The following is a 25406-nucleotide window of genomic DNA, read 5'->3' on the forward strand; positions in this document are numbered from 1 at the left end:
AAGTGCACAAGTGCTCTTAAGACAACTATCACACTTTACACAGAAGCGTAAAAAGATATATATTCAAGGGTAGAAATTTAATAAAACTAATAACTTTTCTGCTTCATCAAATGCACTAAGTAAAACTGGCTTTTTTTTTTTTAAACCGCTAGTACATGGCTGTGAAAAATACGGTGACTACCAGTCCTATTTGGTGCCACTGCCCTGATGCCTACTAAGGCTCCAGCTTTTTATCCACCATTTGCTTTAGCACCGTAAGTGCAAATGTCAATACCATAAAATAGGCAAATAATGTGTTAGCATTATTATGAAAATAGTTTTGACCTCACAGATCCTCTGGGAAGAGCCTCAGGGACTCCCAGGGGGTCCACAGGCTTTACTTTGAGAACCATTGTTTATAAAAAAATTGAAAGGATAAGGTCTCTTTAAGTATAATAGTTCTATGAAAGTCTAATTTCAATAAGCTCTACAAATTCTTCCCTCATGCTATGCTATGAATTTGCTTTTTAAGTAATATTAGAGAATCAACTGATTCAGTCTTTCTCATGCAATGAAACTTATCTACAGTGTTTGTAAAATAACATATATTTATGTTGCTAAAGGGACAATTATTCAAAAATATACAGTAACTCTAAAACTCTTAAGAAAAAGAACACTTATTTTATATGTGTAAAATGACAAAAAATATCTATAATATAATAATGCCCAAAATCATTATACTTACTGTAACAGAGCTTCATTTTGTTCCATTTCATCTTGAGGTTGCTAGAAAGAAAGAACAGTAGTTTTTTCCAACTGAGGAATACTAAGCTAATACAACAAGCTAAAAATTTAACATTTAAGATATGTTATTCTTTCTTAGTATCTTTTTTTATTGTGGTAAAATATGTAAAACATAAAATTCACCGTTTTGACCATTTAAAGTTCTGTGGCATTATGAACATTCCCGTTGATGTACAATCAACACCAACATCCATTTCCAGAACTTTTTCATTTTCTCTAACTGAAAGTCCATACCTATTTAAACACTAACTCCCCATTTACTCCTCTCCCAACCCCTGGCATCCATGATTCTTTCTGTCTCTGTTTTGACTACTCTAAGTGCCTCATATAAAAGGAACCATACAATATTTGTCCTTTCGTGACTGGCTTATTTCACTTAGTAATGATGTCTTCAAGGTTCATCCTTGTTGTACCATGTATCAGCATTTCTTTCCTTTCTCAGGCTAAATAATATTCCATTGTATGTATGTACCACATTTCATTTATCTACTCATCTATTAATGGACACCTGGGTTGCTTCCACCTTTTGGCTATTGTGAGTAATGCGTCTATGAGTGTGGGTATACAAATATATTTTCGAGTCCCTGCTTTCACTTATTTTGGGTATATAACCAGAAGTGGAATTTCTGGATCATATGGTAATTATATGTTTAATTTTTTGAGGAATCACCATACCATTTTCCATAGCAGCTGTACCATTTCATTCTACATTTCCCACCAGCAATGAGCAAGAATTCCAATTTTTCCATATTCTCATCAATACTTGTTAATTTTGTTTTGGTAATAGCCATCCTGATGAGTGTGAGATGGTATTTCATCATGGTTCTGATGTGCATTTCCATAATGGTTAAAGATGCTGAGTATCTTTTCATATGCTTATTAGCCATTTGTATGTCTCTTTTTTTTTTTGGCCACGCTGCAGTGGCTTGTGGGATTTTAGTTCCCCAACCAAGGATCGAACCTGGGTCCCAGCAGTGAAAGCGCCAAGTCCTAACCACTGGACCACCAGGGAATTCCCTATATCTTCTTTACTAAATGTCAATTTATGTCCTTTGCCCATTTTTTAATTAGTTGTTTGTTGTTGTTAGTTATAAGAGTCTCCATATACTCTGTGTATCAATCCTTTATCAGATATATGATTTACAAATAATATTTTCTCCCTTTCTTTGAGTTATCTTTTCACTCTGTTGATAGTGTCCTTTGATGCACATAGGTTTTTAATTTTCACGAAATCTAGCTTATCTATTTTTTATTTTGTTGCTTATGGTTTCATAGCCAAGAAATCATTGCCAAATTGAATGTCATGATACTTTCCCCCTATGTTTTCTTCTAAGAGTTTTATAGTTTTGGCTCTTATGTTTAGTATTTTGTTTTAATTTCTTTCTGTAAAAGGATTTGTGGAACTTAGGTAAAGAGAAAGGGAGTGTTCCTTCTTTTTATTCCTAGCATTTCCCTTTTCTTAGTTCATTAATCCATAATAGTCCTGATGAGCCACTCCTGTCAGGTTCTGAGTTCTAATATTTCTCCTGAGGGCCAAAAATCATACAACCTTTGTGTTACAGTGTTAAATGCTTAATGGATTCTGCCTAATTCTCAAGTCATGCCAGAAAATCTGAAGTTGTTGTGTCCCTTTCAAAAAAGATTAAAATGTTCTGATAAAATGTTTCCATTTTAAGATTTCACAGCACACTGGCTTTCATCGCTTTAAAAGGAATTCTTACCTTAAATATCTTATTAGTATCAAGATCTTTACAAAAAGATCTCTCTTTGGGGTACCCTCTATGTTTGTTTCTATGATCAATAATAAAGCTTTCTAAAAATATGTAAAGCCATTTAGCCTGAACTTCCAAGCATTTTTGATCACTGAAACAGCCATAATAATAAGAAAACACAAAGTAATTTGAGAACTTAAATCCTCTCCAATTAATAATGTTCATTGTTATTTATTGATAGTGCATCCTTATAGTGCTCAAGGTTATCACATTGGTTCCACATATACATACTTCCTAAGCAGACATTGCAAAAAGCTCAGAGGTCCAGAGTGAAGAAGGAATTTCAAGAAGTAAACCTACGGACCTCCCTGGTAGCGCAGTGGTTAAGAGTCTGCCTGCCAATGCAGGGGACTAGGGTTCGAGCCCTGATCCGGGAAGACCCCACATGCCGCAGAGCAACTAAACCCATGCGCCCCAACTACTGAAGCCCGCGTGCCTAGAGCCCGTGCTCTGCAACAAGAGAGGCCACTGCAGTAAGAAGCCCGCGCACCGCAACAAAGAGTAGCCCCCGCTCGCCACAACTAGAGAAAACCTGCGCATAGCAACGAAGAGCCAACACAGCCACAAATAAGACAAATAAATAAGTAAATTTATAAAAAAGAAAGTAAACCTAGGTATTCCCAAGGATTAATTAAACAGGGTACACTTATGTACTTACTTGGTATTTCTGAGTCTTCACAAAGCAATTCATTCAAGTATCTGTAACACTCATTTCATTCATCTTACTAAAGGACCAGTGAATTTTCCAACTGAGGGCTAATTTTTCATTTGACCCTACCCACATAAGGAAAATACAAAAGATAAGAGAGCAAGTAAGAAGAAAGTTTGCTCCTGACAGCTGATTTTTTTTTCCTCTTCCATAGGCAGAAATACCCCTCAGGAGGTAATGCCTTGGAATATAATGGGGGTTGGAGCTGTTCATTTGTTGATTAACAAAATGTAAGGATACACTTCAATCAATTCTTTCTTAAGGGGTACAAATTGCTATCTATGCTTTTGATACATGAGACATTTTTCTCCTGCCCCTACGAGGGCAATAAAGTGCAGACATTTAAAAAAAAAAATCTGTTGGGGGTGTGGTGTGAGAGGTGAAAGAAGGTTTAAATTAATTGTATCAATTTAGAGGATCTGGGAAAGGAGCAAATCTGTTTATATATCCTTAACCAAAAAACAATACTCTACTATCTGAGATCATTTTCTTCAACTGAATCATGGATTACTGGGAGAGAAATGGAAGCCTGGCCAACCTGATCAGCCTGACCAACCTTGGCTCTCCATGAGGCATGAGATGTCTCACACAAACTATCCTCACATTCCACAGAACAGAATACACATTCCTGATATTCAGCGTTTTAGTGATCTTGATGAATTATTGATAATGTTTGCTTAAAATACCTTTCTCTCAGACTGAGGTAGCCAAATTTGGTTATCTATACAAATATTTTTTATTATTTCCAAATATCCACATGATTGTCTTTTAGAGAGTTTGATCTGGACATATGGTACCATCTCTACATTGCTTCAGTGTTAGTAATGCTAAAATGATCATTTTAAACTCCACTGAGTAGTATCTAAATACAACTTAAACACAAAGTTATTCAACCACTGAATGAGAAATATCTTTACTCTGGCTGAGTCAGGTGCCAAAGACCTGTTTTCATCCATTCCTTCCCAAAATATTCCTAAGCAATTGCAACTCTGGGCAGAGACAGCAATTCTAGGACCCTAAGAATTAAAGCAGGTCAGGATGGGTTAGTCAGGAAAAGGATATCAAAGACATTAATGATCAGCATAATAGAGTCAAGGGGTTCCCTAAGTTTTGAAAACTCACCTTGAATTTGAGTGGTCCAGCTCTTCATGAATCAGAGAGGTAGCTAGCAAGAGAGAATATTACCTGCCTACTGGGGCTTAAAAAGACCCTGCAGGATTCAAATTACTACATATAGAATGGATAAACAACAAGGTCCTACTATATAGCACAGGGAACTATATTCAATATCCTGTGATAAACCATAAAGGAAAAGAATATGAAAAAGAATATGTGTGTGCATATGTGTGTATATATATACATATATATATAACTGAATCACTTTTCTGTACAGCAGAAATTAACAACATTGTAAATCAACTGTACTTCAATAAAATAAATTAAAAAAGAAAAAAGACCCTGCAGTACATATATACATAATCTCTCCATGGGCTCTGGTCTTGCCAACCATGATCCTTCTTCCATTACACAGTTGTCGAACAAGCCTGTGCTTGTTTGTTTCCCTTTCAAGGTTCTCTTAAATGTTCATTTTAACTGATTTCACCACCACATATGGATAAGGGTGGAAGGTGGAAGCTGCTTAACGGAGAGGAAAAGTGAATTCAACCTGGATTCATACCTCTTAGACAGCATTTCCGTGAGTAGAAGATGGAAGAAGCAGCCTGATGGTAATAATCACAAGATTGAATTAATCATTGTTCCCTATCAAACAAGTATTTTCCAGTATTCAAAAACAATTATAGTAAGATCAATGATGCCTGCTATATTAGTCAGGGTTCTCCAGAGAAACAGAACTAACAGGATATGTTTATACATAGAAAGAGATTTATTGTAAGGAGCTGGATCATGTAACTATGGAAACTGGCAGGTCCAGATCTACACTGTGGGCCATCAGGCTCAAGACCCAAGAAAGCTGATGGTATAGATAAAGTCCAAAGGCTGTCTGCTGGATAATTCTCTCTTGCTTAGGGAAGCTGGTTTTTTTGTTCTATATAGGCCTTCAACTGGTTGGATGAGGCCCACCCACGTTATGAAGGGCAATCTGATTTACCCAAATCCAGTGATTTAAACGTTAATGTTATTCAAAAACATCCTCAAAGAAATTCCCAGAATAATGTTTGACCAACTATCTGGGCACCTGATGGCCTAGACAAGTTGACATATAAAATTAACTATCATACCTCCTAATTTTGATAGTAATGTCTCCAATTATCTCTCCATACATACTACTAAACTCTCCAAACAAAATTTTTAAAATTTCTATGTAAAGTTTAAAAACTGCTTGCCATAGCACCTATAAAGAACAAGAAAAGGTACGGCAAGACCCAATAAAAATGATGAGTATGAAATATTTTAAAAGACTGCTCCCTATGTTTTTAAAAATTAGCATAGTGGGGCTTCCCTGGTGGTGCAGTGGTTGGGAGTCTGCGTGCCGATGCAGGGGACACGGGTTCGTGCCCCAGTCTGGGAAGATCCCACATGCCGTGGAGCTGCTGGGCCCATGAGCCATAGCCACTGAGCCTGTGCGTCCGGAGCCTGTGCTCCGCAATGGGAGAGGCCACAGCAGTGAGAGGCCCACATACTGCAAAAAAAAATTAGCATAGTGCATGTCAAACCAAAGATCCTCTATTTCTTCATAGTTTGCCCTTACTTGAAATGTTCCATCATTTTAAAAAAAATTTTTATTGCAGTACAGTTGCTTTACAATGTTGTGTTAGTTTTTGCTGTGCAGTAAACTGAATCAGTTATACATATACATATATCCACTCTTTTTTAGATTTCCGTCCCATTTAGGTCACCACAGATCATTGAGTAGCACGCCCTGTGCTAAACAGTAGGTTCTCATTAGTTGTTTATTTTATACATAGTAGTGTATATGTGTCAATCCCAATCTCATCATTTCTAAAATAGTTTGTTTTGAAGTTGAATACCAATATTATATCTGAGTTTTAAGAAAAATTTATTTAGAAATCTGTTTAGTAACTGAATTATTTAGAATTTACTTAAAATTAGGTTGAAGTTGTGAAACAATATATATTTTTTTCTTTAAATAACTCTGGGAAAGCACCTTTTCTGGTCTCTCTATTTATTTGACAAAATCAATTTTACTCATATAGTTAAATTTCTAAAGGTTTATTTTCAAAGAATAAAATAAAAAACTGTGAAAGCAGCATCTGTTAATTTAAAAACTGATATCAATTAAAATTTGCTACAGATGTTTAACACTTTGATAACATGGTCTAACTCTTACTGTACACAAAAACGGTGGGGGGGGGTGGGCAGTGGAAAGTTAAAGGAGGTATCTATTTTACTACCAATGAATTCCCACGAAGGCAAAAGAGAGGGACCAATACCAAGTGCTTCATTTATCCTTCTTATCTTAATTTTACAACAAGCCCATAACCAGCAGATGGCTGAGTTACAATCTCATGAAAAATCTTTGAAAGATACATTCATTAACTCTTCAAGTCCTCTATGACAATTGTTCCAACAGCTGATCATCAGCAATTACTTGGGAGGCTTTTGAAAAATGGACAGTCCTAGGTTCTACTCAAATACGGGTCTGAGAGTCTATATTTTTAAAAAGCTACTAATAAATGGAATATTTATAAATGGAATGGAATATTTATAAATGGAATATTTCCTGCCGTATCGATAAACAAAGGATGTCACAGTCATCAATGATTGCAACCATCCAACGTGAGCCAGTGAGCCCTGAGGAAACTCAGGGCTGAAAAGAATACCTGCCATCTAGCAGCCATCAGACTGCAGCCACTCCCTGCGGTGAGCCCTGAGGAAACTCAGCATGTGAAAATACAGGATACCGGCCCCAGAGAGCTGAGGTTCACATCAAAGGAATGATTTCAACGAGCCCAGACTCTGGCATCTTCCCATACACAGAAAAGATCTAAATTCCTTAACTTGAGATATCTGGCTTTCTTTCATTAACAATAATCTTTTAATGTCCCCGACTACCTGCCCTTTGTTGCAAAACTCCTATTTATCCTGGCTCTTCCCCTCGCCTCCTCAAAGCAGTTTCTCAGAGTTATCTGAAACGCTGTCTCCCGGGCTGCAGTGCTCCTTTTGCCCCAAATAAAACTTACCTCGTAACTCTCACTTTGTGCAATTTTTTAAGTCAACACTATCCAAATAAGTTTGGTAATCAAGCTCTCAAAATCACCGTTCTGAGGTACAATCTAGAGCCTGATACAATTTTCACATGGTAAATGTTTCTCAGATAAATTGAAAACAGTTAATTTTTATTTCCTATTTCACAGTTATTGAAGCTAAAGGGAAAAAAATTATTTTTCTTAAATCAGAAGTTACAAAAATGATATTTCAACAAATTAGTAGAAACTAAATATGGACACCTCAGCTTTAAAAAAATATTTGGTGTTGAATTTTACTCTTTTGACTAGATATAATTCAACTGATACACCTTCCTAGGTACAATATGAAATAAACCCGCATGGTCACTCTTTGGAACTGCTGTCAGTTTCTGCTATTAAAATAAATGTATTCTCCGTTCTATTCCTTAAGACTCTGTAGTTATCTCTGGTTAGCTAACTTATTTATGCCAAGGTGCTAAATGAATCATCCCTTACCTTTCGCCATGGTGACTGCATTAAAAAGAAACAAGTGAAAATTTGTGTATCTAAGTGTGTGCCCACACACATGCACTCACACACACACACACACACACACACACACACACACACACACACGACAATAGAAGGGTCTTTCAGTGGCCCATATCTCAAATTATACTACACAGACTAGTATCTTCTTCACAAATTTAAGGTGACCTCTGACACACAATGGAGATGAAACTGTAATTATTATATCCTATTTTAGCCTATTTTAACCTTCTCAATTCCACGTCTCTACCAGAAAGAGAAATAAATAAAGGAAAGAGGGCCTAAAACATTTGGCTTTTACTGAAGTTGCAGTGAAGAAACAGAATGACTGGTGAAGAAAAGGGAAAAAGCTGAGTAAGAAAAGAAAGAAGTAAAATAATAGACAAATAGAATTAATCATTAGTAATTTGCCCCTATTTCAAACAGCATTACCAATTTTTAATAAGTATGTATTTAATCAATATACTACATACCTGTAAGACTGCATCCTCACTAATAGGCATCATCTGATTTTTATTCAGTTGCTCTTGTGGATCCTCTCTGAGTTTGAATTCAAGTTGAATCTCTGGAGTGCCTAGAATGAAATATAATCATAAATCATTTGCAATAGTTTTGTTGCTCTGCTTTAACAATGACCCAAGGATTTTATAGACACTGCAAAATGTCATTAAAAATCATCTTGTACGGGACTTCCCTGGTGGTGCAGTGGTTAAGAATCCTCCTGCAAATGCAGGGGACACAGGTTTGAGCCCTGGTCTGGGAGGATCCCACATGCCGCAGAGCAACTAAGCCCGTGCGCCACAACTACTGAGTCTGTGCTCCAGAGCCCGCGTGCCACAACTACTGAAGCCCACACGCCTAGAGACCGTGCTCTGCAACAAGAGAAGCCACGACAAAGAGAAGCTTGCGCACCACAAGAGTAGCCCTTGCTAGCCGCAACTAGAGAAAGTCTGCGCACAGAAACAGAGACCCAACGCAGCCAAAAATAAATAATAAATAAATAAATTTAAAAAATCATTTTGTAAATCATAATTTCCTAACTGCCACTTTTATGCGTCAAGGTTTTTAAATTTAAGAAGAAACGTATACACGATGCTGAATGAAATAATACTTGATATTTCTTTGTCCCAGGATGAATGAATGCAAAGGATATATAAAGAAAATTGTACAGACTTAAACCCTGCTAGAAAGAACACTTTCTTTTTCCATTTTAAGTCATTTTTAAAAACTCATAATGCTAATATATTATTCAAGAAGAGTCAGAATTTTCAAGACAGCAAATTTAGCCCATATTTAACTTTTCTTCCCTTCCGAGTTCCCAAAAAGAATCCAAAGAAATTAGTTTTAAAAAAAAATCTGAAGCAGCAATGGGAAAAAGGAAATATAAAATAAAAAATATATATAAAATAAAAAATATAGAAGATGGGAATGGATTAGAGGGAAACCAAACCCTGGTTAGCAGCTTGTCACTCATCATAGGAAAAGGAGGGGCTCCCTCAGAAGTAACCAGTATATGGAATTCTTCCATCAGAATCCCAGAAAACCACCTAGCTCAGAGTAAATCCCACAGACAAAATATGAAGGAGGGTAAGCTGGAAGCTCACAGTGGCTGAAGTCTCATACTATTTGTACCAAAGAGCTTGCTGTTTGTACCAAAGAAGCTTAGGATGTATGCTGCAAGCCAACTACTCTGTGTAGGAGAATATGTTCCCTCCAAGATATGGAAATGTATTAAAATCTAAGGCTGATAAAATAATGTAGTGATGGCACAGAAGTAGAAATAATCAAATATATCAGTGAAACAAAACAAAAAGTGGGAAACAGACCTATAATATATTTGGGAATTTAATATATAACAATAATGGTATTTTAAACAGTGGCAACAAGATGACATTCAATAAATAAAACTGGGGCAATTAGTTAATCATTTGAAAAAAATGAAGTTAGAGACCTACCCTACCTACCCCCCATATGCTAAATTATTCTAAAAATATTAAAGACATAAAAGTAAAAACAATAAATATAATAAATGGAAAAAAAGATAAAGAAAATATTTTTATGGTCTTGAGATAGGTAAAATATTTCTAAGTTTGAAAAAAGAAACCTTGAAAGAAAAGACTGACAGATTTTATTATATAAAAATTTTTAATTTCTGTACTACAAAACATATCATGAATAACATTAAATAATAACTAGGAAACTGGATAAAACTATTTACAATGTACATACAACAAAGTTTTGCTATCTTTAATATATAAAATGCTCTTATAAATTAACAATAAAACGAGAATAAGAGACATTAAGGCACTTCACACACAAAAAAAAACTATAAATGGTCAATATTAAAACATGCCTAGCCTTGGCATTCTTCAAAAATGCAAATTAAAATAATCAGATATGTTTTATTCACCAGTTTGGCAAAGATTGCATATGTCCTGTGTTGGATCTAGAGGGAAAAAGTCATCTATTTTAGGGGGCAATATATGTCAAGGTCTGACATGTGCTCATCCTTTAAAGCAAATCTAACTTTAGCTAGTTACTCTAAGGAAATAATCAGAAAAGTAGGCAAAGATATAATACTGAGAAACATCAAACATAATCAAATCATTAAATGGTACATTCATACAATGGAATAAAAGCAGCAATTTAACAGGCTGAGGTAGATCAATATAACAAAGAAATAATACATGTAGTACAATACTAATTATGAAAAAAGATATATATATTGGTATGCAAAAGTCTGGAAAGAAACACAAATACTAAACACTGCCAATTGTTGGGAGTGGAATTACAGGGAAGAGAAGGGGATGAGATCTTTCACTTTCTGCATTATATAATTTTACATTTAAAAAATATTTTATACTTTTAAAAATTGGCAAAAATAATTAAGGTCTATCCATTTGGGGAAGCAAGGGAAGGGAAGGGAAGGGAAAAAACTTGGTTGGAATATTGAAACAGATCTCTAACTTCTTCCTAGTGTCATTTTATGTATCATAAGAACACATTCTGGAGACCAATATTACACACTATCCCTTCCAATTACATGTAGGAAAAACTACTCCAAGAAGAAGCTGTAATTTGCCGCTGGGGTATCAGGTGAGAGGAAGTACAGTGAAGACTTTGTGAACTACAGTGGGCTTGAACTATGCAGGTCCACTTAAACAAGGATTTTTTTTTTCATAGACATATATTTGGCCCTCCATATCCATGGGTATGGCGTCCACAGATTCCACCAACCGCAGACCATATCGTGTACTATGCTTACAATCTGCGGCTGGTGGAATTTGTGGATGTGCAATCCACAGATAGGGAGGGCCAACTATGGGACTTGAGAATCTGAGGATCTGGGTGTATACCGGGGTTCCTGGAATCAATCCTCCATCGATACCAAGGGACAAGTGTATACACACAAGAAGATTTTCATGATGTTTAGGAGATTTTCCTTCCATTCTACACCTATTTCCAGACATCCTCCAATAAAAAATGGCTCACAGGAAGAAATCATAAAAGGAAATAACCTACAATTTGAACAGCTACTGCAGAATTGATCTTTTTGAACTGTAACAATTAGTGATAGATTTTTCCAGAAGTGCTTAAATTGATCTAGAAGTGGACTTAGGAGGTTTGGAGAATTTGTAAGTGAAAGGCTCTTTTTAAAAATATATATACCAAGGATACTTGTACCTTAATTTTAGTCAGAAAGAATCAGACTGATTATTATAAAGTATTATCTACTTTTGCAAATAGGAAAGTTCAGGGTTAAGCAGGAAATTCTGGGGTGGAGAATTGCTATTCGAGTGCCACTTCCACAACTCAGTAGCCCTCTCTAAGAGTCTTAAACATCTTCCAGAAGTTACAATCTCCATTGCTATCCTTATAAAATAACAGATTTTAAGGTCTATTACAGATACCTGTAAGAAACTAACTCTGTGTAAAGAGTTAAAGAATAAGACTAAATATAAAAGGAGAAGTTAATGGAATAATAATACTTGGAAAATTAAAGGAACTACTTAGAGAAAAGAATTATTTCTCACCTTTGCATGTTCTACTTATACCAGGATGGAGACTGAACTCAGATCTAAGAGATGTGTCTTCCTTAAAAATCAACCTTTCAAACATAAGAAAAGAAGGTACAGATGTTATGATGTTTCCTAAACAAAGACTAACAAATCAACTGTCATCTTTTAGAAAATTTTTTCCAGCTTTATCGAGATATAATTGACATACAACATTGTGCAAGTTTAAGGTGTATAATATGATGATATATTGCATAAACTGAAAAATGATTAAGTGGATAAACTTTTAACATGGTTCAATGTAAACTACTCATAAAAATTATAATTAATTTGTTAAAATTCTTAGTTATACCACTATTAATATTCTATATCAAAATTTTTTTTCCAGAAATGTAGCCTTTAATTTAAAACTTATCCAAGATGAAAAATAAAGACATATTCATGTGGTCATGTTCATTTTAATAAATATTCTGCTATTTTTATATATTTTGGAGTAAGGGACAAATATCAATATAGTTTTTGAACAGAAGTGAAATGAGATTATTTGAAGGACCAGTGCTGTTGGGTTTTTTCCTTCACCTTTCTCTATACCACAGAGAATTTCAGATTAAAATCCCAGGGTTAAATCTGAGTGTATATTTTCAGAACATACAATTACAGAACTTTAACTTTTGGATTCACTTCTTACTATGCTCTTGGCAGCACCAAGGTAAAGAGAGAAGACAGTCCTTATTCTCAAGAAGCTTCAGATCTGGTGAGGGATACAAATAGCAATGATATAGCACAGTGAGTATGCTACTAGGCAGACCTAAGTATCTATTTCTTCTGCTTAAAAAACCTTTACAGAATGAAAAAACAGGCAAAGGACTTGAATAGACATTTCTCCAAAGAGAATATACAAATAGCCAGTAAGTACATGAAAAGATGCTCAACAATACTAAACATTAGGGAAATGTAAATCAAAACCACAATGAGGTACCGCTTCACACCAACCAAAAAACAGAAAATAACAAGTGTGGCAAGGATATAGAGAAACTGGAATTCTTGTACTTTCTACTGGAAATGTAAAATGGTACAGCCACTGTGAAAAAGTTTGGTGGTTCCTCAAAAATTAGACATAGAACTACCATTTGATCCATTAATTCCATTTCTGGGTATGTACACAAAATAACTGAAAGCAGGGACCTAACTTGTACACCCATGTTCATAGAAACATTATTCACAATAGCTAAAAGGTGGAATTGACAAGTATCCATCGACAGATGAGTGGATAAACAAAATGTGTACAGACATACAGTGGAATATTTTTCAGCCTTAAAAAGGAAGGAACTACTGATACATGCTACAACATGGATAGACCTTAGAGACATCATACTAAGTGAAATAAGCCAGACACAAAAGAACAAAAATGGTATAATTCCATTTACATGAGGTATCTAGAGGAGTCAGATTCATAGAAAGTAGAATGGTAGTTGCCAGAGGCTGAAGGCATGAAAGAATGAGGAGCTCTTATTTAAAGGGTACACAGAGTGTCAGCCTGGGAAGATGAAAAAATTCTGGAGATAACTAGTAGTGATGGTTGTACAACAATGTGAATATACTTAATGCTATTGAATTATACACTTAAAAATGGTTAAAATGCTAAATTCTATGTTATATATATCTTACCACAATAAAAAAAAATGTTTTAAAATTTTGCCAGAATCCAAGAATGTAACAATGTACTAAGGCATAAATATATGATTTGGAACTAGGGGTGTTTTGGTTTATTTACTTATTCATTTTGCTTTTTACTTTTTTTATGGAAAATTACAAACATAAACAAGTAATAGAGACAATAGTATACTCATCGTCTAGGTGCAACAATTATCAGTACACAGCCAATCTTGCGTCCTCTATGATCCCTCTGCCATCCTCTCTACCCACTGCGAGTCTCCCACTGGATTATTTTTAAAGCAAATCCTAGACATCTTATTCCACTTCATCTGGAAATATTTCAGTATTCAACTTTAAAAGATAAGGGCTCTTCAAACGTAACCGTAATAATCACACCTTTAAAAACACAGCCAAAATTTCATACCTAAAAAGAAGTCAATAACTCCTTAATATTATTAAATTTACAGTCTCTAGTAAGCAGCCTCTATAATGGCTCCCGGTATTTATGCCCTTGTATATGGTACTTATCCTTGAGTACGGACTGGATCCAGTGACTCTTCTAATAAACAAAATACAGCAAATAGGTTGAGATGTTCCTTCTGAGATTAGGTTACAAAAAGATAGTGGCTTCCATCTTACTCTCTTATTCTCTTGCTTCTTCCCTCTCATGGAAGCCAGCTTGCCATGTTGTGAAAGCCATTTGCAGAAGCCTATGTAGCAAGAAACTAAGGGAGGCCCCCAGTCAACAGTCAGAGAGGAACTAGGGACTCAGTTCAATAGCCAGAGAAGGAACTGAATCTTACAGCCACCATTTGGGAAGAAGATCTTTCTCATGAAGCCTTGAGATAAATGCAGCCTTCTGAGTCCTTGAAGCTGATGATCCAGTTAAGCCACTCCTAGATTTCTGAACCACAGAAACTACACAGTATGTGTATTGTTTTAAGATGCTAGTAAGTTTTGGAGTAAGCTGTTACACAGCAATGTAAACTAATAAACAGATTGTAGTCAGATTTCCCTGTCTCTTTTTACAGTTGTTTTGCTCATATCAGGCTCCAAACAAGATGCACACATTGCATTTGGTTGTATGTCTCTTAAGTCTCTTTGAAAATCTATAAGTTATCCCCTTCCCTGCCCCTTACAATTTATTTGTTGAAGAAACTGAGTTGTTTTTCCTATAGAGTTTCCCACATTTTGGATTTGAAGACTGCATGTCATTTAACATGTTCCTCTGTCCTGTATATTTCCTGTAAACTGGTTATTATATATAGAGGTTTGATCTGATTCGAGTTCAGTCTGGGGAGGCACTGTGTGTACTTCCTACAGGAGATAACAAAGAATGTGCTGAGAAAGGCAGTCTTGTGCATACAGTCTTTCAACCCCTGCTAGGCCTTGGGTCTGGAACACCTTCTTACTAAAAGATAGACTCCTCCCAGCCTGTACTAGACTTACCACCTTATATGGGAATCCCTTTCCCTGTTTAGACTCAGTGTGTACTCCTTCGTTCTGTTTAAACATGTGTGTCATATGGTACCTGGCCAACCCCACTGCTCTGTCTATCCTCTGTTGGGAGAGGATGAAGTCCTTCGTTCTGTGGCACAAGAGGGGTGTGGGCAGACCAATGGCCCTGCATCAGCTGCAGAGAGTGACTGCTGGCCACGGGGGACTGATGCCCACTACTGAAGCTAATCTTGCTCTGTCTCTTCTCTTCTCTCCATTTAACAGTTTTAAGAATAGTACTTGGCACCATTCTGTTTTAATCATTGGAAGAGCCCCTATTTGCCATATATCCTGACCAAAAATGTTGCTTTCTTTAGCTAATTTAATGTGATTATTAATTCTTTGTCTCCTTGTATTTTGCTATTTTTCCCTTCTGCAACTGTATCCTTTAAAACAGGTATTTTCCATCTAGACAATTCACATGAAAATAGTGCTAGCCTATCTTAAGGGAAAGAATTAACACTCATCTTGCAGGGTAATTATGTTCAATTAGCCTTTTACTATATGCACTTATAATGTTCAGAGGACATGATTTGACCTGAACATATACCTAAATCCAGGTAATAATGAACTATGTTATAAGGTGGTTCTGTTTAAATGTATTGAACAGGATTAGTTTGCAGTATATCCCTTAATGTTATTGAGCAGTTCACATTTACGGGAGGCTGGGACAGAAATTAATGATTGGTAAAAGGTTCCCAGGGCACATATAGGAAAAATGAATCCTGCCTCTTAGTAAACAAATCACAAGCAAACAAAACCTCACTAATCAGCAAGTTAAATTCTTACAGATTAGTAGCAACACTTACCAAGCCAAAAAAGGGACTGGATGCATTTTACAGTTTCAAGAGGGCTAGGACCAAGTCCAGGTCCTCAGAGTACTTTTCTGGCACAGTTAACACCTGGCATCCTCATTCTTTGAAAGCCTTGCTTTATCTAATCCCAGTGGTCATCAAACCTCTTCTCAGATCTTAGCAAAAGCACCTTAATAGCTGCAACATTTAAGGATTATTTATGTATAACATTTTGCCTGTTGGGGGTCTCTGCTCTACTAGGACCTGTGCTCCTCATTCCAGTCAAAGTAGAGAGCTTGTGCATGAAAAACAGAATAAACTGCATGTAAGTAAGCAAAGAAGATGGGTGGGAGGGAAGCAATGGTATTCAGCTCCAGCAATGCTTAGACTTTGTATTTCCATACCAATAAAAAGAAAACTAATTTTTAACCTTGAGCTATGAGATCTGAAAGAATGATGTTTCTATGGCACTGCAGAGAAGCATTTAAAAATGAATTAGGGGGAAAAAAAAGATTGGTCAGTCAAGATAGAGTAAGCCATCTATAGCCTAGTTCTCCACTCATTACAACTAAAAACTCTGGTAGGTGGGACTTCCCTGGTGACGCAGGGGTTAAGACTCCATGCTCCCAATGCAGGGGGCCCAGGTTTGATCCCTGGTCAGGGAACTAGATCCCACATGCATGCCACAACTAAGAGTTCGCATGCCACAACTAAGAGTTTGCATGCCACAACTAAGGAGCCAGTGAGCTTCAACTAAGGAGCCCACCTGCCACTAAGGAGCTCACCTGCCACAACTAAGGAGCCCATGTGCCACAAATAAGGAGCCCGTGAGCCGCAACTAGAGGAGCCTGCCTGCTGCAACTAAGACCCAGTGCTACCAAATAAATAAATAAATAAATATTAAAAAAAAAAAGAAGACAGTGACATCTATAAAAAAAATAAAAATAAAAACTCTGGTAGAATTTTTTTTTAACAGCTACCTGAGCAATCTGAAAAGTAAATAATAGCAGGTAAACTGGGGACTGAAATTGAAATCTAAATAACAACTCTGGAGTAGGTGAGTCTCATGGTTTGCTTGGTTTCTTTATTTTGTTTTTTGCTCTTTTTTTCTTTTTCTTGTCTCCAGCTTTGATCCTAGGCCTAAACCTAGAAGTGTACAGTGGACACAGACAGCAAAAACTCCAGAAGAAACCTCTCCTACCTTTATCCAGAGAACTAGGGAAAGGGATCCCTGAATGCCGGAAGGTGTGGGGGGAATGTGCCTGAGTTTTCTTGTTTTCTCTCTTTAGCTTCAGAGCTATACTGCTACCAATCATGGTAGCTTGGGCACGTAAAACTTAAGAGAAAACCTGTCTCTCTCCTACTAGAGGAACCATACTCCCAAGAGTATGAAAAGAACCTCTTTTATTTTCTTCTCTTTTTCTTTCACTTTGCCCTGAAGGTGGCCCCAACTGCAGGGAACTACTCTACAGCAAGAAGGCTAACACTGAAAGAAATCCATCTTTCTGGTCAAACGAATCAACATGTGGGCATGGGGAGGGAAGGGTGCATGAGAATCCTGGAGAAAAGAGAGCAGGAAGGGGAATCACCTACTTCTGTATATGATCCAACATAAATGTGAGGCTCAACCCTGAGCTGTCCACATGCAGAGCAGATTCAGAAAAGTGTAACAAAGGCTTAGAGAACTGAACTATGATATTAACTACTGTCCAAATTCCAGATTAATCCCTGAGTGGTACATGAGTCAGACAGACTCAAACAGTAAAGTAAAGGCTTTACTCAAATAGTAAAGGCTTTGAAAATTGGACTGATGTAACCACCACCCACAGAAGGCAAAACAGAACATGCAGTCAGAACCTAATCAGATTGACTGCCTGTTAAAACAAACAAAAATCAACTCCCTCTAGAGGATTTTAACAGGAACAAGAGTCCAAAACATAACATTCAAAATATACAGGATATAATCCAGAATTACTCAACGTGCAAAGAAAAGGAAAATCTGACTAATTCTTGAGAGAAAAAATAACAGATGCCAATGCCCCAACCTCCCAAGCCCAGATGCTGGAATTACAAGACAAAGACCTTAATGTAGCTATTATAATAATTCTCTATTACATAAATGTGAACATTTATCAATGGATGAAAACAATGAAGTTCTCAGCAGAGAAATAAAAACTGTAAAAGAGAATCTGATGGAAATTTTAGGAGATATAATATCTGAAATTAAAAATTCACTGGATGGTCTCAACAACAGAATGGAGATGAGACAGGAAAAACTAAGTGAATCTTAAGATAAAGCAATAGAAATTATACAGTCTGAAGAACTAAGAGAGAAAAAATCAAAAAAAATTATTAGAGCCTCAAGGATCTGGAGACTATCAAAAGGTCTACCATTCATGTCATTTAAAACCCCAGAAAGAGGGCTTCCCTGGTGGCGCAGTGGTTGAGAGTCCACCTGCCGATGCAGGGGATGCTGGTTTGTGCCGCGGTCCGGGAAGATCCCACATGCTGCAGAGCAGCTGGGTCCGTGAGCCATGGCCGCTGAGCCTGTGCGTCCGGAGCCTGTGCTCCGCAATGGGAGAGGCTACAACAGTGAGAGGCCTGCGTACCACAAACAAACAAACAACAACAACAAAAACCCCAGAAAGAGAGGATAAAAAGATTGGTACATAAAAATATATATGAAGATATCATGACAGAAAACTTCCGAAGTTTGGTGAAAGATATGTTTATAGATTCGAGAAGCAGTGAACCCCAAACAGGAAAAACACAAATAAAATCATTACCAGAAACATCATAATCAAACTGCTGAAAATGAAAGACAGTGAGGAAAATGAAAGCAGACAGATTAAAAAAGATGATATATCACACAAATGGAAATAGTGATTTAAATGGGGAGGGAGGGGCTTGACTACAAGGGACAGGGCAGCCCGAAGGAGTTTTTTTTGTTTTTTTGGCATAACAGAACTGTTCCGGATCTTGAGTGTAGTGGTTGTTATAAGACTCCAGGTACCAGTCAAAATGGTCCCTGTACACCAATAAGAGCAAATATTACTGTTTCTGTATATAAAAGAGCCAAAAATCTGAATATCATCCTTTACTGCTGCCCTGCCCTCATCCTCCATATCTCATCAATCACCATCTGCAGCTAAATTTACTTTCTAAAGGCTTCTCAGATTTGTCCTTTTCCCTCTATTCCCACTGTTTCTGCCTAGTTGAGCTCTCATCATCCCAGTCTGTTACTACTTTGATCCCAAAGCTAACCCCTATAGCCTTGCTTTGCAAAAGGTGATCCCTGATCTAATAGTACCAACTTTAACCTGGACGCTTGCTAGAAATGCAGAATCTCAAACCCCAGCCTAGAACTCCTGAGTTGGAATCCACCTTGTAACAGGATTCTGAAGTGATTTATAAGAAATTCATAACTTTCATTAAAATTTGCAAAGCCCAGGCTTCCCTGGTGGCGCAGTGGTTGAGAGTCCGCCTGCTGATGCAGGGGACACGGGTTCGAGCCCCGGTCCGGGAAGATCCCACATGCCGTGGAGCGGCTGGGCCCGTGAGCCATGGCCTCTGAGCCTGCGCGTCCGGAGCCTGTGCTCCGCAACGGGAGAGGCCACAGCAGTGAGAGGCCCCCGTACCGCAAAAAAAAAAAAAAAAATTTGTAAAGCCCTAGTCTAGGGCATGCCTGAGTGAATGAAAATCTGATTATGCTGCTCCTCCACTTAACATCTTACAAGCTCCCTACCAGGACACACACAGGCTACAAGAGGCCTCACGTGACCTTACTGTACCTTTCTCTCCAGGCTCATCTTTCACTACACCCATCTCCCCATTTAACACTTCAGTAACACCCAACTGTTTGAACCTTCCAACACACATAACACAATGCTATGTCCCACCACTACACCTTTACCCATGCATGCAACTGCATGAAAACCTCCTTGGCCTGAAAACCTCCTCTCCTTCATCTGACAAATTCCGACCCACCTTCAAGACTCTACCCAGAAGTCAACCCTGGCAAACTCTGATGACCACTTGGGTTGAGGTAAGCATCCCTCTGGGCTCCTAAACCAGCCTGGGCATCCTTCCTACCCTGACTTCCCACATTACATTGAAATCATCTGTTTACGTCTTTCCTGGCCTGTAGGTTTCTCAGAGTCAGTGGCCTCATCTCTTTTATCTTCTCCCTGTGTCCAGCACTGGGAACTAGATATGTTTTGATGAACGGAACTACCATCTTCCCTTGATTCTTATAAAACTATCCGTTTCCAGTTTGGTAGTAACCATTTCCCCTGTCACACATTCTCTTTCTGAGAGAAAGTATACTAACCGTCTCCTGGACCTGAGCTACGAGTCGCTGGAAGCAAAATGCACTTGAGGAGTTTAGACCCAAGACTATTTTGCCTACGCAAAAAAAGCCCCAGGCTAAGAAGGCTTTTTAAAAATGTCAGAAAGCCACCTGCTATAGAGCTCATTCGGTCCTAAGTTGGGGAAGGGCTAGGGGGCAGTTGCGATCTTCTTTATATACGAAATTCGGAGCTCAGGCCTAGCTGCCCCATGAGGCCCTACTCCCGCCCGCACGCAGACGTTCGGCTGGTAACAATTTCTCCTCAACCCTCAGAGGGCCACCCGCCGCCAGAACCCAGGCCCAACGGCGGTCACCTTCTCCAGGGCAACTCTTCTTCCTGGTCGCTCTCCGTCACCGATGCCTCGATCACCGTTTCATCACTGTCCCAGTCTGGGGCCTGGGCACCTTCCTCTATCTCCGCCTCACACTCCAAGTCTTTTTTATCCTCTTTCTCTAACTCCTCCATTCCCCCAAAAAATAAAAAATAAAAATAAAAAAATTTTTAATTTGCTCTGAGGGCCAGGAGAAATTGTAAATTCAGAACAAAACTGGTGGCGGGAGCCCGGTGGGCCACGCGAGCACACACCGCGGGGTCGGAGAGCGTCGTGGGGAAGGCGGGCCAGCGCGGAGGCCTGACCCCACGCCGCCGGCAGGGGGAGCCGCGCGCCGCTCGTCTGACCCGCGCGCCGTACGTCGACCCCGCCTCCCCCGCTCCCGTGGCCGGAAGTGACCCGAAGTGGCCGGGCGCGCGCCCGCGGGTCCCGGGTTTCCCGGCGGTCTGGGGCGTGGCCGGCTACCATACTCGCCTTCCGCACTTTTGCTTTGTGGCTGGGCGGTGGCGGGGGGTGTCTAGAGCTGCGGCCGCGGGGATCGGAAAGGAAGCGTTGCACCGGACAGACTGGAGGCCGAGCCCGCCTAACGCTATACCGGCAGCGAGGGAGAGCTGGGTCACGTGCCGTGCAGCTCATCTCGGGCTTGTGAGACGCAGACCCGGAAAGAACTGTCAGCTCTGCTAGACTTTTCTGAAGCCAGAATGTGGTCTTAGCCCCGAAGAGTGTTTTTGAGTCCTTCAAGTGCTGCCTTTCTCCTTAATCCCTTTGACATCCCTTCCCCAAGAGTCCCCCTGAGGTAAGCAAAACAAAAATGTTAATCAGAAGTTTTTAGATGATCCAACTGGTTTGTTTTATATTTCTGTTTTTTCCTCAACTCTTTGGTTATGCTGGAATACAGATTGTGTTGGAAAGGCAGGTTAAATGCCTTGTATTTTCCCTTTATTACTTTTTATAATAATATTGGTGCCTAGCAGCCTCCCACAGTAACCAATTATTATTTTTAAATGAAGTGACTACATTCTTATATATTTGATTTCAGTCTCTTCGCAAGTTTTTAATTCAGACTCATTCGAAACAAAGCCAAGTGAGCTCCACCTCCCAAGTGAGAGGAAGATTCCAATAAGACACACCCTTTCTGCATAGCAAGTTTATGGTACTCACTTCGGAATCTACAGGGTCCAAGCACATATTGGGTCTTTAATGGTTTGTCAAATAAATGAAAGAAACTAGGGTTTTCTGACTCCTCAATTTACTGTCCTTTTCAGTACATGGAGTGGCTTTGCCATACCTATTATTACTACTTTTAAAAATTTTTATTTTGTATTGGAGTAGAGTTGATTAACAATGTTAGTTTCAGGTGTACAGCAAAGTGATTCAGTTATACATATGCATGTATCTGTTCTTTTTCAAATTCTTTTCCCATTTATGTTATTACAGAGTATTGAGCAGAGTTCCCTGTGCGCTTTACTATTTAGACCATAGTTAAGCCACTGCTGTTTAAAACACTTGGTTCGTGGTTGTCTTTTAAACTTACTTGATTCTGGGTGTGGAGAAAAGGAAACCCTCCTACAACTGTGCAGCCACTATGGGAAACAGTGTGAAGCCACTATGGGAAACAGTGTGAAGGTTCCTTAAAAAACTAAAACTAGAGCTACCGTATGATCCAGCAGTCCCACTCCTGGGCATATATCTGGAAAAGACAAAAACTCTAATTTAAAAAGAGTCATGTACCCCAATGTTCATAGCAGCACTATTTATAATAGCCAAGACATGGAAGCAACTGAAGTGTCCATCCACAGATAAATGGATAAAGATGTGGTGTATATATATATACGATGGAATATTACTCAGTCATAAAGACTGAAGTATTGCCGTTTGCAGCATCATGGATAGACCTAAAAAATATCCCACTAAGTGAAGTCAGTCAGACAGAGAAAGACAAAAATTATATATCACTTATATGTGGAAAAATAATACAAATGAATTTATTTACAAAACAGAAACAGACTCATAGACATAGAAAACAAACTTACGGTTACCAAAGGGGAGGGGGGGTAAATTAGGATTATAGGATTAACAGATACACACTATGATATATAAAATAGATAAACAACAAGGATTTACTGTATAGCACGAGGAACTATATTCAATATCCTGTAATAACCTACAATGGAAAAGAACCTGAAAAACATATATATATATTATAACTGAATCACTCTGCTGTACACCTGAAACTAACACAATATTATAAATCAACTATACTTCAATAAAAATAAAATAACCTACAGTTAATATACAAAAAATAAACTTATTTGAATATTCCTCACCTCAACTCTATAAACGAGGCAGAACAGTAATAAATATGCAAAGAACTAGACCTCTTTGTGTTTTTTACACCTCTCCACCTATATATCCTCCATGTTTAAAACAGTCCTAAATTCCCAGGTGAAAGGCTGATGGGGAATTTTGTAACAGGTAGATCAGGCTGACAACATTACATCCACTGATAACCTTAACATATCACTAATAGTGAGATAACCAAATATGCTCCTCCACGCATGATACAATAGGAATAAATGGTGCTACCTATGAAGTATTCTAAGCCCCCACAAAAGTTAAAAACCTGAATCTAATCAAGACTCTAGATCTAACTATCAGTTATTTATATGAGGGGGGAAGGTGGAAAAGCAGAGAAATGTGTTAACACCAGGAAGATAAAATTAACCAAATCTAGAATGTGGGAAATTCAATAGGACAAATGACCTGGTTTCTTTCAACAATTTAATATCATGGGGTAAAAAAAGAGAGAATGGGAACTCTTTTAGATTTAAAGAGTCCTAAGAATAGGGGAGAAATTCAAGTAGTTAGAAAGGAAAATTGATTGCTTGTTAATATAAATACTAACACATAGTGAATTAGTCAGAAAACCTTGAGAAGAGCATTATATTCTTTTTAAACCAAAAAATATCTGTAAAAAATTAAAGAATATGAGGCAGAGTACAGTTAAGTTAGATTATATCAAAATTTGAATCTTTGAGGAATAATATTGTAAAGTAAATTAATAAAATGAAACCAAGTAATCCTTCAGAACTATAATTAAATTTTCATTGCTTGATTTCCATTTAGGCTTTAAGTCTTTCGAGAAAAAGTTCTATTTGGGAATTCTTTACTTGTTTTAAAGGTGAATTAAAAGTAGAAGGCCAGCTTTGCCACCTCAGATTTTCATTAGGAAGGAAAATTCCAAAATCATACCAATAGCATATATGCTATACCACAAATGCTCGTGAGGCTCAGTGCCCTGAAGGAGGGCTGGGAATTAGGGCCCTTCCCTTACTGGCCTCGCCTTCTAATGGATGAGGCAGACAACAAACAAGTACATAAATAAATGAGATAATTCAGAGAGTGATGTGTGCCTGAGAGAAATAAAGAGGCTGCTGATTAGAGAACATGGTCAGAGATCACCTCTCTGAAGAGGTGACATTTGAAGAATGAACATAAGTGCACAGGCCCTGAGACATCCCAGGAGGCTTGTGTGCCGGAAGCTGGGGAGTCAGAGGAGAGTGGTGTGAGATGAGGACTCAGGCACTAAGCAGGAAGTGGAGTATGCACAAGGTGTACTATAATGAGACTTGTTTGGAAGTGTGGATTTTGAAAAAGAAGTCTCAGGATTTTTGTGGTTACACAATATATTTGGCTTTTAAAATTTTAATTTTTTCCTGCTTGTATAGCTTCATAGCATTTCCATTCTATCCAGGTTACTTTAGATCCCAGAACTGTAAGAGATGAGACTTTCATGGAAGATTTGCTTGATCATAAATATAACACAACATGAATATCTAAGAGAGTAAACCCACTTTTCACCTTATTACTTTATTTCCCTCCAAAATAAAGGTATATAAAGTACTTCACTGAGTATTTTATGATGAGTATTTTAAAATGCATTTTCCAAAAATAACATTCATTTTCTCAAAGATTTGGATTAAAAAAAAAAAGATTGCCATCCATCAACCCAAATTATTTGCATGGTCTTCAGCACAAATAAGAACTATTTTGTGAATTTAGAAATAAATGAGAATATGCATGTAATCTGAAAAATCAGTATATGTGAGACCCTTTCTCAAAAACTGCAAAATGTGGGAAAACACAGAGACAGGTTTACACAGGATTAGGTGTTGGTTCAATACCTAAATTTGTTTTGCAGTCATCGTTATAGTTGATTCACTTGTGTAGGAATATGCTGACCCAACTCCTACAGGCTATGTCCTTTCTTAGTGCAGAATTTAATATAGAAGCTCAATTTTACTTTAAAATAGCATATATAAAATAGATATGAAAATAATTCAAAAAGTTAAAAGTACTATGAAATTTAAGGTAATAGCCTAATAAGCAATTAATATTTCATTTTAAAAAACCCTCTGAAGAATAATTAATAGCATGTGTTATTCTGGTGATTGACAAAAAGATATATTACAATGAAGCCCATAAAATCAGCAAAGGTTGATTGCAAAAACTCGGCATCTCAAAAATGAGAATCAGAGGACTAGGCATGCCTAGTGGTAACTTATAACAACCCTCCCTGACCCATTGCCCCAGGATGCCTACAAGACGTTGCTATTCTGTGTGATCTCTAAAATCATAATTATTCATTGTTTAGCTCTATTAGATCATGAGTAATATATTTCTTTAGAAGTGAAAATGCAAATGACCTAGTTAGGGGGCAACAGTTATAAACTGATCATCTGTCTCAGAAGGAGAAATACATTACAACATTTTATAATTTATGATGACATGAAAAAAGCAAC

The 25406-nt window shown here is 37.7% G+C and overlaps 2 protein-coding genes across 5 annotated transcripts in view; one reads left to right on the forward strand and one right to left on the reverse strand.

Moving 5' to 3' along the window:
* ANKRD31 (ankyrin repeat domain 31) overlaps positions 1-20831 on the reverse strand; it is a 129833-nt gene extending 109002 nt beyond the window's left edge. For all 4 annotated transcript variants that reach the window (XM_079918339.1, XM_079918337.1, XM_079918338.1 and 1 more), the window contains exons 1-4: positions 20587-20831; positions 11996-12069; positions 8435-8535; positions 725-765 (exon numbers count right to left, since the gene is read on the reverse strand). In XM_079918339.1, the coding sequence (XP_079774465.1) occupies positions 725-765; positions 8435-8535; positions 11996-12069; positions 20587-20738 (368 nt within the window). In that variant the 5' untranslated portion in view covers positions 20739-20831. The remainder of the gene's footprint in view (positions 1-724; positions 766-8434; positions 8536-11995; positions 12070-20586) is intronic.
* Positions 20832-20998: 167 nt separating this feature from the next.
* Positions 20999-25406, forward strand: part of HMGCR (3-hydroxy-3-methylglutaryl-CoA reductase) — a 54049-nt gene continuing 49641 nt past the window's right edge. The window contains exon 1 of the mRNA XM_079915289.1: positions 20999-21400. The gene's annotated coding sequence lies outside the window, so the exon portion shown is untranslated. The remainder of the gene's footprint in view (positions 21401-25406) is intronic.

The sequence above is a fragment of the Stenella coeruleoalba genome (assembly GCF_951394435.1).
Source record: "Stenella coeruleoalba genome assembly, chromosome: 3".
In the NCBI taxonomy this organism is placed as follows: Eukaryota; Metazoa; Chordata; class Mammalia; order Artiodactyla; family Delphinidae; genus Stenella; species Stenella coeruleoalba.